This window comes from Ambystoma mexicanum, chromosome 6q, assembly GCF_040938575.1.
Source record: "Ambystoma mexicanum isolate Mex_15411 chromosome 6q, UKY_AmexF1_1, whole genome shotgun sequence".
Taxonomy (NCBI): domain Eukaryota; kingdom Metazoa; phylum Chordata; class Amphibia; order Caudata; family Ambystomatidae; genus Ambystoma; species Ambystoma mexicanum.
Genome location: NC_090937.1, coordinates 815,304,705 through 815,319,873, shown reverse-complemented (window position 1 = coordinate 815,319,873; position 15,169 = coordinate 815,304,705). Strand labels below are relative to the sequence as shown.

Here is a 15,169-nt window from a genome sequence, read left to right as displayed (position 1 = left end):
TAGTCTTCTGTGGGGGGGGTGGGGGGCACATCGATTTACGGTTTAAGATTCACCACCAGTCTCAGACACTTGGCCCTGTAAATAGGCTGATAGCAGTCCTGCATTTATAATGGCCTAATTACCTGGCCTAGTGGAACATCTCATCTGACATGACAACACAAGACACGAGGAGCTTACTTTAGGGCAATGAGTATAAAAGAAGAGGTGACACTAGAAGACATCAGTGTGCAGTCATGTGTAAACATGACGAACTTCATTGGCTTTCAAAATTGGTACTTTACTGTACACTGATTGCTCTGCATGCAGACTGTGTGGGTTAACAATCCAAAGTACTTTGCAATTCTCTCTCTCTCTCTCTCTCTCTCTCTCTCTCTCTCTCTCTCTCTCTCTCTCTCTCTCTCTCTCTCTCTCTCTCTCTCTCTCTCTCTCTCTCTCTCTCTCTCTCTCTCTCTCTCTCTCTCTCTCTCTCTCTCTCTCTCTCTCTCTCTCTCTCTCTCTCTCTCTCTCTCTCTCTCTCTCTCTCTCTCTCTCTCTCTCTCTCTCTCTCTCTCTCTCTCTCTCTCTCTCTCTCTCTCTCTCTCGTTTGCCCGTTAGCCCTGTCAGGGAGAATCATGCACATTTTGCGGATCTTGGTTCTGTAAAGATTTCTCCTGAATTGTCTGGTTGATTTGCCATGTGGTCCGGTGCTTCCCCCTTGGGTCCAAGGATACATTGTTTGAAAGAGAACTATGTAAGAAGCACTGTACTCTGGTCCAAAGGTTTTGGTTTGGCCACACAGAGGTATGTAATCAAGTGCTGGTTCCCAGCTCTATGCTATCCTGGCTAGATGGTTACACTGCAGTGCTTGAGGCGGAAATTGATTTTCGTAGGTTGCGACTTACAGCCAGTTGAGTTTGGGGCATATGCTGGCACAGAGGCTTGTCTGGAAGACGATCAAGAGAATTATTCAGCATAACCCTGCAGAAAACAAAAAACACACATACGTTTAGAAAAAAATAAAAAAAAAGCTTGTATCAGCTGAGTGCTTTCAGGCGACAGCGTTAACTAGTTGTGCTCAGACAAATAAGCTAGACTGAGAGATGATGTCATGATACCCGGATTTGCCTGTTAGCATTCATTCTGTTCAATTTCATGATACACAGATTATTTTGCCGAGTCCATTTTCTGCAAAGTGACCTCAGTCCTGACTTTAGTAGAAAGGGTAAAGTCAAATTGCTTGATTTTGCACGATTTATAGAGCTTTAATTTAGAATAGAAAAACACTTTGGTTTTATTAAACATACAAACCAGTGCAAGATGACCGCTTTACGTAATTGGACTATGCTATATTTCATGAAATGGATAGTTTTTGCTCTGTGCATTTTTGCAATTAAAGTAGGCCTCACACATCAATTTCCTGGGGGAATTATATCATCAGACTCCACACATCATCTTTATTTGATCTGCTTTTTGTAATGCACGACATGTTTACAGGCTACTTCCGAGTGCATCTTTCAAAACCAACAGGAAGCTACAAAGCCACACCCACATTTCACAGGTCAACTTACAGAAGAATAAGTGACTCGAGTCCAGAAAACGTCTGTGGTGAGATCTTGTTGATGTTGTTGTTATCGATGATTCTGGATAGGACACACATTAAAAAAACAGAAAAAAGTGTAAGCAAGGTATAGCATGTTTCATCAAAACTCTTGTATTTTCCGTCTAGACACTTTCAAGCTGAGGCGTTGCCAGTGGGGGGCTGAGGGTGCTATAGCCCCTGGTCTTTTGGTTGTAGCCCCAGATTGAAGCTCAGAAACTACAGTCAAAAGGCTAACTAGCCTTGAGTCCCAACAGTCTCGACTTAGCTCAGCCCCGGATTTTTCCAGACCTAGCAACACCCCTGAGCTTCAGCACAGATTTCTGGGCTGCCTCTTTCGCAGATGGGCCACCAAAGGAATAGTGTCTCTTAATTTGGGGTTCTTGTTAGGGTTCCCAAAGCATTTGAATTGGCGGTACGCATAGCGAATAAAGGAGCTCTGGACCAATTGAGGCTTGGAAGGTGGCTACCATTAGGGCCAGTGGTCTGCTTCTAAAGGATGGTATATTTGGGCCTCTGGCTGTCCATATGTTTTGAGCTACAACTCCCATAAGTGTAGCCCATGGGAGTTGTATTCCAAAATGTCTCGGGAGCCACAGGTTGCGTACCTCTGATATAGGTTCTCCCTTTCCCACTATTGCAATGGTATTTGTCCTCGCCTGCCTTTGGAAGTGACCAAATCAAGCTCATTACAATCCCTTTGTTCAGTAGGGAAGATGTGGTAGGAAGATGTGGTTTGGGAAGCAGAACCTCGAGCATTAACCATGTGCCTGAATGGTACACAACCCATACTGCACCAAAAATATATGCCTTGTAGAGGGCGTTGCCTTCGGAACAGCTGGACTTTATTGTCCAACCATTGTCTTTGGAAAGCTGAGGAAGTTCAACAATTGAAGCTTAGCACTGAAATTGCATGTTGTGTGTTTAGCCAGTTGACACACTCGAATCCTTGAAAAGACCATGGGTGCGTGCTTATAACAAGCATTGGCAATGCCAACAGTTTGGGCTTTTGCGTAGGCATGTGAAAGGCACTTGGCAGGCACTGCCACAGTGGTATTTATTGGCCATTGATGGTAGAAGGTGCGAAATGGTACGAGTACCTGGACATCTATCAGCAGTGCCTGGCAAACACCTAATACTTTACACAAGCGAAAACTGTTGGTTTTGCCAGTGGTTGTTTTTAACAGGATTTCAGTGAAGGACATGCATAGTGCTTATAAATCGAGTGACTGAGTGCAGATCTGTTTAAGACATTTTCATTACAGCAGTTGTGTGTTTACAGCTCCAATTAAGTAATTAACTCTCAGAAGCCTGCTTTGAAAAAACACTGGCAGGCACTTTGAGCGCAAAGTTTGATGATAATATTTGAATAAGGTGAGATCAAAGACTTCCCATGAGGAGGAGTTGTAGGTGGGGAGGGGCAGGAGTAGAGTGGGAATGGCCACAGGGATTAGCATGGCCATGGACAGTCAATGGGTGGGCAAACAATCAAACTACACCTACAAGCTTATGTACCTCCTCATATGTCACGAAAACAGAACAAATTAGAAAAAATATTATTGGTATAAATCTTAATCACAGTGGTCTCATCTTGCCCTACCCACACTGGGCCATAATGGAGTTACTCACAGATAAATCATGCGTTAGTACCTTTTCATTACACCTGGTGAGTTGGAGAAAACCTGACATCTAGACTAGAACCCAGTGCTGGACCAGTTGAACACCATGCCTCACATCAATACCAATTAACTAAGGCAAAACCAGTGACATCAACCATCAAGTTCAATGAAAGTACACCTAATGTCGTGCACATCAGGTGTATGGTCCGCGTCTCCCCAGACCAAACATCAATGCTACTGATAACCCCATATAACTTAATGGTCAGCCATATGTGCAACATGCTACTTACCCAAGCCTCTGTTATCCAGCAATTAATCTTACATATAGGGGAAAGCGTCAGCTGCTAAATGAAAAGAGCATGATCATATTTAAAAACATAGCATCTTTATTCCCAACTAGCCAAACGTCTAGAACTGTGCATATACTAGTAATAATAGACTCAAAAACGACTTAATGGAATCGCATTAAATCAAAAAACTGGACTGGATACAAGGTTCATTGTTCAAACAGGAACATTTTCAACCTTACGGTTACAACAATCAATAGTAATTAACAGACCTAGAAACCAACGACACACAGACATTGCTGCTCGTCTTCAAAGCCAAAAATTGCACAACAACCACTTAACTTGTGCATGGTTTCGCTTGTTACTTACATATAATGCGGCACCGTGCAAGTCCACTGCTTCAGTAAGCGAAATGCAAAATTCTGCAAGCAAACGGAAACCTTTGTTCTAAGCACAATGCTAACTTGTCATAAACCGGAAATGACGAGGTGCTCGCTTGCACGCACGCTTAACGTGCGATCAACCATTCACAATCACTACGTCTCAGGACTGTCACCTAGCCCGCTGACACAAAGACATAACTGGATCTCCCAAACGGTTCAAAGCATGTACATTGTAAAAAGCACCTCCATCTTACACACTTTAATGCTCGCACCATGTTTAGTAAATCTGGCAAAACTATACTGTAGACCAACATCTTCAATAATACCGCAACACATTAAAGCACACAAACCCTGTTCTCTAAATGTCACCGTGAAATACTTAATACAGCATGCGACTCTCAACGAGCATCAGCTGTAGTTGCAGGCTCGCACTTAAACGGCAACAGGCAATTACTATGATACAATGGCACAGGTGAAAAACTGATCATGCTCGTGTGTGCAGAGTGCCAGGACACCAAGTAAAAACATGCAATATGTATGTCACTGCAAAAAAAAGACAACCTCCTAAAAAGCAAATTACTTTAGCTATTTTAAAGATGCATGGTGTTTGTTATTGCAAAAAACAAGCTCATGCAAATTACTTAGCTATTTTAAATTTGTATATGCATGATATCATTCCTATTCAAAGATGGCCGTTAGTTTTGCCTTGTTTCCAGAGAACTTCCAAGATGGCTGCCTCCATGGAAGAGATCAGAAACTCAATGAGCTCTGAGATGGGCAGGAATGGGTGGGATTAGCACAGGGATTAGCATGGCTGGGGGCAGGGAATGGGTGGAATTCAATAACCTACAACTGTGTATCCCTCCTCAATTGTCATTCCCATTGGAAAAGCATTACAGACCCTCTTTCAAAGCCCATATTTGAAGCTCCTCTGTTCAAGCTCTTATTTTAATTACAATAGTTTCAGCTTAAAGGCAACGCTTTCTGTGCCACCTAATAGCACAAACTAAAAAAAGACTTGTTCTTCTAAGAGTGTTTTTTTACTTTTAAAAGAAATTGCTTAAACAATGTTTTTGGAAGGCTATTTTATAAATGAACTACTTTTGTTGTATTTGCATATATTTGGATTGAGTCCTTGCCTTTCAAGACTTCTAAAGAGTCATCCTATTGAATACTATCACCATTCACATATACAATCTGTGTTCTTTTATGCAGTCAAACACAATGGGACTGATTCACAGAGAACATACCCTTTACTCAAACCTGGAAAAGCTATTCGATTCACACTCATAGTGCTTAGTAGAGTTTGCCCCACTGGGATGATCTTGCATATTATACAACACTGTAGTGTGAATGCTGGCACGTGAGAACCATGTAGGCACTTGCAGTGACTTCCAGGTGGATGTCAGCTAAGTTGTTCATTCACTGACTTACATATTGTTATTTATACATTTTATAGACCAACAGCTCTCCATAACTATAACTCTCTGGGACTATAACTCTCAAGATCCCTCACCATTGGCTACGGTGCCTAGAGTTGAAGTGAGTTGTAGTCCAAAACATCTTCAGAGCTAAAGGTTACAGACCCCTGTACTAGACTGCAATGTGAAATGCGTTGCTAATTTAAAACTAGCTTAACTAAGAAGTGGTGGAAAACACTGCTTCCGGCACTTTTTACAATCTCCTAATTGTCCTGCATTTGTCGTGTACCTTACCGCCAGCATGGATTTTCATGCTTCTGGTAATGCTCTGGATTCCTATGGAAGCCACCTGAAATTATCACCAGGTAAAATCAGGCAGATTCCATAGGAATCCGTTATAATTACCCTTCAAAATTATTAATTGCAGGAGGCATTTACACTTTTCCAGCAAAGTTGTAGAAAAGTAAACGGTAAGGTGATTATGTGTTCCTATTCACTTTTTCACAACATGGTGGAACATATGAAAATTGCACGGGAACTTTTGCACTTCAGTGCAAAAGATGTGGACCCTGGTATGCAATCAACGACTTTAATGACAATGACCAACAAATAATGTTCTTAAAACAAAAAGGCCCTGAGCTCTGATTTGCTTCAGCTACCTCCTACCCGATTCACAAGCCTGAATGCAGGGCACATCTGGAAATGCCTGGAGCATCTCTTAGAAGCCCTGGAGCAACACTTTGTGAATTACATTGGCTTCCAGCATCTACAGACATGTTCCAGTTTTAGCCTTTGGGAATCTGGTATGAGATAGCAGCAGCAAATCAGAGAAGCTTACAGGCATTTCTGATTTGCTCCAATACAAAACATAGAGCGTCAGGACCTTCATTTTCTTAGAGATTAAAAATGTAACCTGAAACAATGGGGCGGATTATCATAAATTGGCGCAGGTAAAAAAACGCAGAGTATGCACTTTTCTATCTGCACCACTTTAAGAAATGCCCAGGTCACTTTGTTCACAAAGGTGACCTGCACATTTCTTGTGGGCTGTGCAAAAGCACAAATTATGCTGTCCCACCCCCTTATATACATTAGTGTCAGGAACATGGGACAGGCTCCCATCACACACTTGGGTGCTGCGAGTGCATTTCACAGTGATGGGTCATTAAAGGACCGTTCATTGTGACATATAAACAAAAAATAGAAGTTTTGCTATGACAGAAATGGAACTGTGACAGCAGAGGCTGAAATCAGTGTTGTCACACTTAAAAATAGCGAGTCAGAACTGACACTGTCATGCTTTGCACATCCCCCTGCACCTGTTCTGAACAGCAACATGGGAATTGCCTCATTTCTATGCATTTCAAGGTGTATTCCATTTGTGAATTTGGGATGCACATAGAAATGCACAGAAATACCCGTTATTTATCTCTGATGTGCACATTCAGATGCCATGTGAGAATAAGAGGGTAATTCATAGAATTTAGCGCAGAAGGGGCGCACGCGGCTGTCGCACAGAGGGAGCGTGCGCCAGTCTGCGCCAGCCGCATGCGCCAAAACCCATTTTGCCGCACAGCGTATTCATGGATACTAACATCCATAACCAGCCGTGGCGCAGAGTGGCGCAGCGACCCTGCAGCAGTGCCAGTCACCCCCCCAACCCCGCCCCATGCACCAAAAACATCGCACAAATCCCGTACATGGCACAAAGGCCAGTGGACCAGCATACATCCCCCAACCACGAAAACACGCTAAAAACACCACACAGCCCTCACGTGCCAGCAAATATTGCATGTAAAACTCCCCACGCACCCCTCGGATTACGCGTACCCTGCTCGCGCCAGTGAAATTGCGTGTAAAACTCTCCATGCACCCCCAGAATACACGTACCCCCTTCGAGCCAGCGAAATCTTGTGTAAAACTCCCCGCGCACCCCGAGAATACGCGTAACCCGCTCGCGCCAGCGGAATCACGTGGAAAAAGTCCCCCATGTGGTGTGGGCTGCATGTGGGGCATGGACTGGGGTGATGGGCTGCCTGCGGGGCATGCCCAGGGGTGAAGGGCTGCCTGCGGAGCATGCCCAGGGGTGATGGACTGCCTGCAGGGCATGCCCATGAGTGATGGGCTGCCTGCGGAGCATGCCCAGGGATGATGGGCTGCCTGCGGGGCATGCTCAGCGGTAATGGGCTGCCTGCGAGGCATGCCCAGGGGTGAAGGGCTGCCTGCAGGGCATGCCCGGGTGATGGGCTGCCTGCGGTCTTGGGGAGGGTGGATGGTCTGCTTGCATGTATTCTGGGGGTGCGTGGGGAGTTTTACACGCGATCGTCCTTGTGCGAGCGGGGTATGCGTATTCTGGGGGTGCGCGGGGAGTTTTACACGCGATTTCACTGGCACGAGCGGGGTACGCTTATTCCGAGGGGTGCGCGGGGAGTTTGACACGCAATTTGGTGTGGCCCTCCCCCATCCCCATGCCCCGCAGGCAGCCCATCACCCCTGGGAATGCTCCGCAGACAGCTCATCACCCCTGGGCATGCCCGCAGGCAGCCCTTCACCCCTGGGCATGCTCCACAGGCAGCCCATCACCCCTGGGCATGCTCTGCAGGCAGCCCATCACCCCTGTGTCAGTCTAGAAAAATGGATACCTCTACTTTGTGACCGCAAACGTATTTTGGTTGGCCATGGGCCAACCGTCTCATGCACGATAGGACAGAATATAGGTTTTCGAGTTTGCCAATGAACAGCCATTTTGATGTAACAAGAATCTCCATTTTGTTTTCTAACCATTGCTCATTGCTTTCTGTTCCTATTGCTTCGCAGTATATTTTCTGCTTACAATGCTCGACTGTAAAACATTGTTGTCTGCACGTAAAAAGGACAAGGCCACAGGGCCGTGAGGATAACAAGAGTTTGTTGAAACATAATGTAGGCAGCGCCAGGAAGAATGCCCGGCTCCCTCCCGAATGTAGCCTTGAAGCAGAGCTGCAGGGCATTTAATCATTTTGCAGCTGCCAGCCAGTCTCGTTATATGGTAGAATATGTTAGAATAATACAGCTAAAGGCTTGAATTATGCTTTTCTTACGGCCCCCCTTTGCGGAGCCCCGTTAGAGCGTGTCGGCTCCCAGGACGCAAATAGCACCTCATAGATAGCAAGGTCTGGAATGCAACATCTCCCCCCGTATGTAGCTCGCTTCCAAGAACAGAAGCGCTGTGTTCTATTCAACAACTGAAAGATGCCTCCGCACTCACAAATTGCAAATTGTTACTAGAATAGATGTTTGAAGGTGTCATAGTTGTCTGAGATATCCATCATCACACCAAGTTCAAAGAAACCCAATAAAGGGGGCTGTTAAACATGTCATAGCTGATTGTTTGATATGCATTTTGTGTATATGCAACTGATGTACGTAATTCACTCTCTTGCGTCCCTCGAGGTCTAGAGATACACGTCGCGGGGCGTGAGACCGAGTTGGCCAACTGAGACTTTTTGCTTTGCAATAAACCCTAGCTTTGGGAATACAACCTCGTGTCTGGCGTATCTATCGTGTGTGGTGACTCGCCTTGTTTCCATGGATGTTAGGGACCCCTAGGGGCCCCTTTCAAGATGGTGCCCGAATAGGGACCCCCACTTGTTCCATCGCATAATGTTGTAATTGAGTAAGGCGGAGAACGGCGAGGATGGGACGATCGAGCCGGGATCAAGAGGTGTTCGGGGCGCCCTGTAGAAGTGATGAGAGACTCCTTTGCAGATCAGCACACATCTGATCCCTGATCGACGTGCCTGGTTAGAGAACAAGGAGGCGAGGGTCCCGAAACGAGGCGGAAGCCAAGAAATGCAGACACAACATCATTTGGTGCGTCAGTATACAGACGACTTGATCTATCAGGTGAGTCATTCCCCGATTCAAAGTAATCCTGATATTGGTTGAGAGTTGACTTTGCAAAATCAAACGCCCTAGGTAAGGTTGATTAACCAAGGGGGAAGGTTGAAACATGCCTGGGGTATTGTCCACCTTAGCGGGGTTTTTCTGCTGTGGTAGACAATCTTTGGAAGATAGCCAAATTGTATCACCTGGGGGAACGCCGGCGTATGAGATGTATGTGAAGTATGGAGTGGGTGCGATAATATTCTGTGAGACTTGGCATAGGCAAACCAGAAAGCAACAAGACCATCAGTGGCCGATTAATGGTAGTTTTGAGACAGCGAGAATAGATAACTTGGAAAGGGTGTTGATAAGAAAGAAAGCGCGTCCTGCAGCATTTGCGACTATTAAAGACTGGAGAAAGGAAGCAATGCTCCAATTTAAAAGCAGAGCGAAGCATGCGCACAGGCATACATCGAAAGGTGAAGTAGCGGAAGAGAAAGAGGAGGAGTAGTGGACTGAGAGTCTAAGAAGGGCAGGTAGGCGTGACCAGTTGAATATAGAAAAAATATATCCACAACGAGAATTACACATAGCAGATGAATTGATAGAAAACATATTGAACCATACAAAACAAGGCCCAAGATCAGAAGTGAGGCCAGACACGTCAGTAGCTATTGCCCAAACCCCGCCCGTAGCCCAAGCTCTCCCTCCGGTAGCTCAAGCCCTCCCACAGCCACAGACTGCGCACGTAGCACTTCCTATTAGCCAACCAGGCCCACAACAGACACTCCCTGTTCCTATTGACCCATCCGCACCTCCCGCCTCAGACACAGACTCTGTACCATCCGTTCCTCCCGGGGTTGAAGTTGAAACCGCAGGGGCAAGAGGCGGGACTGACCAACGGGGATGCACGAGGGTAACTCGCAGTGCGATCAGCAAAGAAAGGAAGGTGGAATTGCAGCAACAGGCAGAAATGTATATAGACGGGAATGATGGGACGGCAGCATTGGCTTCGATGTATGATTTTCGAAGAAGCAACGAAAGACAGGTAGTGTTGGAATGCATGGGTGAATATTTGGTGCAAAAATGGAAACAGTTAATTGGGAAATTACCACCGCAGCGATTGTTAGATTTGAATGCATTAGCACGCCGTAGGGAGAGGGATGAAGAAGTGAGAGAACATGTATATGGACTTTTTGAACTTAAAGATGAATTAGATAATGATTATGCCGAAATGTTTACTACACCTGGGTACAGGAGTAGTGATATCGGGAGACATAGGAAGGAAACTGTAGAGCCGTATATACGACGACGACATTCAATGTCGTCAGTGCAGAGGGGCGACAAGTTAAAAGTATGTATACGAGAACGGTTTAGATGGATGTCGGATCCCAGTATTCCCACAATGGAGATACATGAGATATTTGATGAATATTCCATGCCCATGAAAAGAAAAGCACTACAGTCGATGGCTGAACATTTATTAGATAAAGATATAAAAAACGATAAGGCCAGCCCATCCGAAATAATGGCAGTATATAGAAGAGCACTAGAGCGAGGGACAGGAGAAACAGCCCTATCGCTGGATCTGGGAATATTGTTACACCTGAGAGAAGGGGGAGGGACAGTAAGTGGGGCATTTCCTATGAGAGAGGTCCCACCTACCTTTGTGCCCAAAGTAGAGTTCCCGCAGCGGGCAGTGTAGCGGCGCAGATAACACCAGCCCATTACACAGCCCAATATGTTCATGTCCCCTTTTCCAGACAGGAGGTGAACAACATAAATCAGACGATTCCTGATATAAGAAAGAATCCTGCAGGGTTTTACAAGGAAGTAGAGTCCTGCCTGCAATCATCCGTGCTTACCATGGGTGATATAGACCTAATATTCCCGGTGATTCTGCCAGCAGACATATGGAAACAAATAAGGAAGGTAGATGACGCAACGGCCTTTGGCGCCACATGGGCGGACTTGGTAATAGAAGACAGGAATAAAGCGGTTGGAGGGACACCAGGAGCGAACCTGGTAGCATTACCAGCACGTATAGTGCAGAAATTAAAAGAAATTGTCCCAGAGAAAAGAATTCAATGGGACAAATTGACTGCATGTGTACAAGGCAAGGATGAGTTAGCTACAGATTATTTTAATAGATTTGAAGAAGTATTCACAGACTTCAGTGGGCAGGATGTGGGCTCGGAAGCGGCAAAGAGGCTATTTGTTGACAAATATGTGAGGGGGTTAAAACTTCCAATCCAGGAGCTAATAATGACATCACAGAGTGCATGGCAAGCAAAAATGTTCGGCGAAGTATTACACATGGCCCAATATTATGAGCACAGAATGACTGCGGGAAAAGAGAAAGAAGAGAAGGATAGGGTAAATCTGAAAACACGGGTACTAATGCAGCAAGTAGTAGGACATAATAGAAGAAGAGGGAACGCACAAGGAAGGAGTAATTCGAATATGCATGGGGGTACAGTGGGACCAAATCAGTGTGCATATTGTAAGGAGGAAGGACATTGGCGAGCGCAATGTCCGCATCTGCAGAATAGAAATGGGTCTGGTCAGAGGAGACAGCATAGAGGACACCAAGGAGCGAATGGACCAAATAGGAATAGTATGCAGCAGTATCACAATAACGGAGGTAATCAAAACCAAGGCCAAAACCAAAATGCCCCAAAACAGAGTCAGGGACAGCAAAACCAACAGTATGGAAACCAGAGTGGGGGAAATAGAGGAAAGAGTCCGAACATTTTTGATACACAGCCAAACACGTATTACAGTAACAGCAATGATTACATATCGGACGATGTGTTATTTCCCCAATAGGACAGCCCAGGACAGGGGTCGGAACCAGTATCTATTCCCGTGAATCAGAGAGGACCCTACGTAGAAATGAGAGTCAGGAATGAGGAGCACCGCTTTCTTGTAGATTACGGAGCGCAGAAGTGTTCAATAGACCACCACTTGGTTCCGGATATACCACTGTCAGGGCAAAAGAATGTTTCCTTAGGGTTCGCAGGTACACCAGTCATAAACCCAGTGTCCAAACCAGTCCCAGTTACAATAGGACCATTTACTGAACATTGTCCTTTCCTTTGAACATAAAATTGTGGGGAGAACTTGTTGGGATTAAATATGTTGAAAAAATTAGGTTCCGTCATACATTGCACGGCGGACGGAGTGTTCCTAACGATTTGGCCACACGATGCCCCTGTGTCAGAATTCATGTCCGAAACTTTACCAAGAGAACCAAGTAAAGTGCCAACCTGTATATGGGCAATGCATGACAATGATGTAGGATGCTTAAAGATAGAGCCAGTAAAGATAATTTTGAAAGAAGGTGTTACCCTACCGCAAATTCCCCAATACAGAATTTCGGCTGAAGGTGAGAAAGGATTGAAGAGTATTGTTACAGATTTGGTGAAATAAGGGGCAATCGAGGAAATTACAAACAGTACATGCAACAGCCCGATTCTTCCAGTTTATAAAGAAGGAGGCAATGAAGTACCATACCGTTTTATAATTGATTTAAGCGCATTAAACAAGATAGTAGATCCACAATTTCCTTTAGTGCCAGATGTCACAACAATATTAACAATGATACCTGTTTCAGCGGAATATTTTAGTGTAGTGGATTTGAAAAACGCGTTCTTCAGCATTCCAATGGACAAGGACAGCAGATATTTGTTCGCGTCCACATTAGGAGGACGATCATTTACATTTACGTGGATTCCGCAAGGTTACACGGAAAGTCCAAGTATTTACAGTAGAGCATTAAAAGAGCAGCTAGACATGCTAGAATTACCAGTGGGCTGTGTACTCTTGCAATACATAGACAATCTATTGTTAGCTGCAGACACAGAGGAGATTTGTAAAGAAAGCACTGTATTACTACTGTCACACCTAGCGGCACATGGCCATAAAGCTAGTTTGAAGAAATTTCAATATAATCGAAAGGAGGTGGCCTATTTAAGCTACCTACTTTCAAAAGAAGGGAGAAGGCTAATGCCAGAACGCATAGAAAGTATTTCTTGTATGCCTATTCCAAACGCGACTGCGTTATGACAAAATTCTTGACGCGACCGCGTTATGCTGAAGGAGTCAACTGTTCTAACTCAAGGTTTTGCGAGTGAGACGCCTTGATTGATAAATGCGTTTTGGTGTCCCCTGACGGCTGTTTGACTAGCCGCGGAGGCTTAGAGTGTATGTGTCCCTGCACTCGTCCGTGCTGACCTCAACAACTGCACATGAGGTTTACACCCATTTAGCAATAAACCAAAGCCAAATCCAGCCTGAAAATTCCCAAATGGGCCTGGAAGTGATCAGTGAACGCCTGGAAATAGTGATTAAATCATACCTTGACTAGGTTTTTCCTAGCAAAAAGCTCAAGTACTACCAGGATATTGTACTTATCCTGCAACGGGGGATTGGAAAAGAGGCTTACCATCTGCAAAGAAAATTGTCTGTCCTGAAGAAGGTCTAACAATATATCATCTGTAGAGACACTAGGGATAGTGTTTCATATGTTTATATGGCCGAAACATGTCGACACATGACAACAGACTAGCTAAAGTACATAGGGCCTCATCACGACCTCGGCGGTAACCCTTAAATCCGGCGGTAGCGCTATTACTGCCGAATTTAAGGGTCAGCCGAATCAGGGCTTCGGCGGATTTCAAACCAGCTCTGAGCTGGTGTGAAATCCGCCGAGAATTTGCGCAAAATTTCCCCATTGAGCCCAATATGGAATGGGCTCAATGGGGAATGGGGACTTCCAAATCCGCCCAACTCGTGATCCCGCGCTATTAGCGCCGGGGGCTATGGCGGTCGCGCTAATAGCCCCCGCGCTAATAGCTCCACTGCTACTGCCGAGGTCGTGATGAGGCCCATAGTCTTGTATCTGCAAACCGCCTAAATAGATAGAGTGGTCATGACTAAGATGATGAACCCCATATGAATTATACTGTGTTTTTTAATAAGTAAGCGAGAAGAAGTCAGGGATGCACTATATTTACGTTTGCATCATTGTTGTATCTCTCGTTCTGTTTTCCCTTTTTTAACGACTTGTGATTGGTTTTGATACTGAATAAATTAATGGAAAAGATGTCATTTTGTGACTGTATTTTAACCTTTGAAGAAGATGGTTCTTTTCTCTCTTGCTCTTTATTTTATTGTGTGTATGCACAAAGCTCACTAATTGATAAGTGATATGTGTTGCTCAGCATGATCCTGTAGATCACTCGGCCTAACCTGGTAGCACTGAGAGAGGGGTAGCCAGTTCTCAATTCTGTAATTTCCCATTAATGTGTCTCCCGCTCTGAGAGACTTGCCCCCCGATAACAAAAATTGAGGGAGACTACCTCTGTTGATATAACTGCCTATTCCAAAGACGCAAAAAGGAGTCAGAGCCATTATAGGCATGGCTTCATATTGCCGACAATGGATTGGTAATTTTGCGTTAATTGTGAAACCGATGGTGAATTTGACTAAGAAAGATGCGGTTATGCCGTTACAGTGGGATGAGGAATGTCAGAAAGCATTTGATGAATTGAAAACTGCACTATGCCCGGCTCCAGTTTTGGGTACGCCGAATTATGAGAAGGTTTTTAGATTGTTTGTGTGTGAAAGTGAAGGATGTGCATTGGCGGTTTTGACACAGGAACAAGGTGGAAGAAATAGGCCATGCGGCTATTTTTCTTCTGCGCTGGACCCTGTAGCGCGCACACTACGACGATGTTTGCGATCTGTCGTGGCGGCTGCTGCGTCAGTGAAACAAACGGAAGGGATGGTATTGGGGCACACTTTAATTCTGAAGGTGCCACATGCCATAGACGTTCTATTAAATAGGACACAGACGCAACACCTCACCTATGCTAGATTGACAAGATATGAGATTATCTTGTTCGTGCCCAATATCCAAATTATGAGGTGTAGCGCTTTGAATCCTGCAGAATTTATGCCACTACCCATAAAAGAAATTGGGGAGAATGAATCACCCCCACACAATTGCTTAATG

At 44.9% G+C, this 15,169-nt stretch overlaps 1 protein-coding gene across 1 annotated transcript in view; it reads right to left on the bottom strand.

The window, feature by feature from the left end:
- The window catches only part of RXFP1 (relaxin family peptide receptor 1), a 1,623,004-nt gene that overhangs the window by 202,137 nt on the left and 1,405,698 nt on the right, over positions 1 to 15,169 (bottom strand). Inside the window, 3 exon segments of the mRNA XM_069631337.1 lie at positions 882 to 898; positions 900 to 957; positions 1,548 to 1,619. Of these exon segments, the coding sequence (XP_069487438.1) occupies positions 882 to 898; positions 900 to 957; positions 1,548 to 1,619 (147 nt within the window).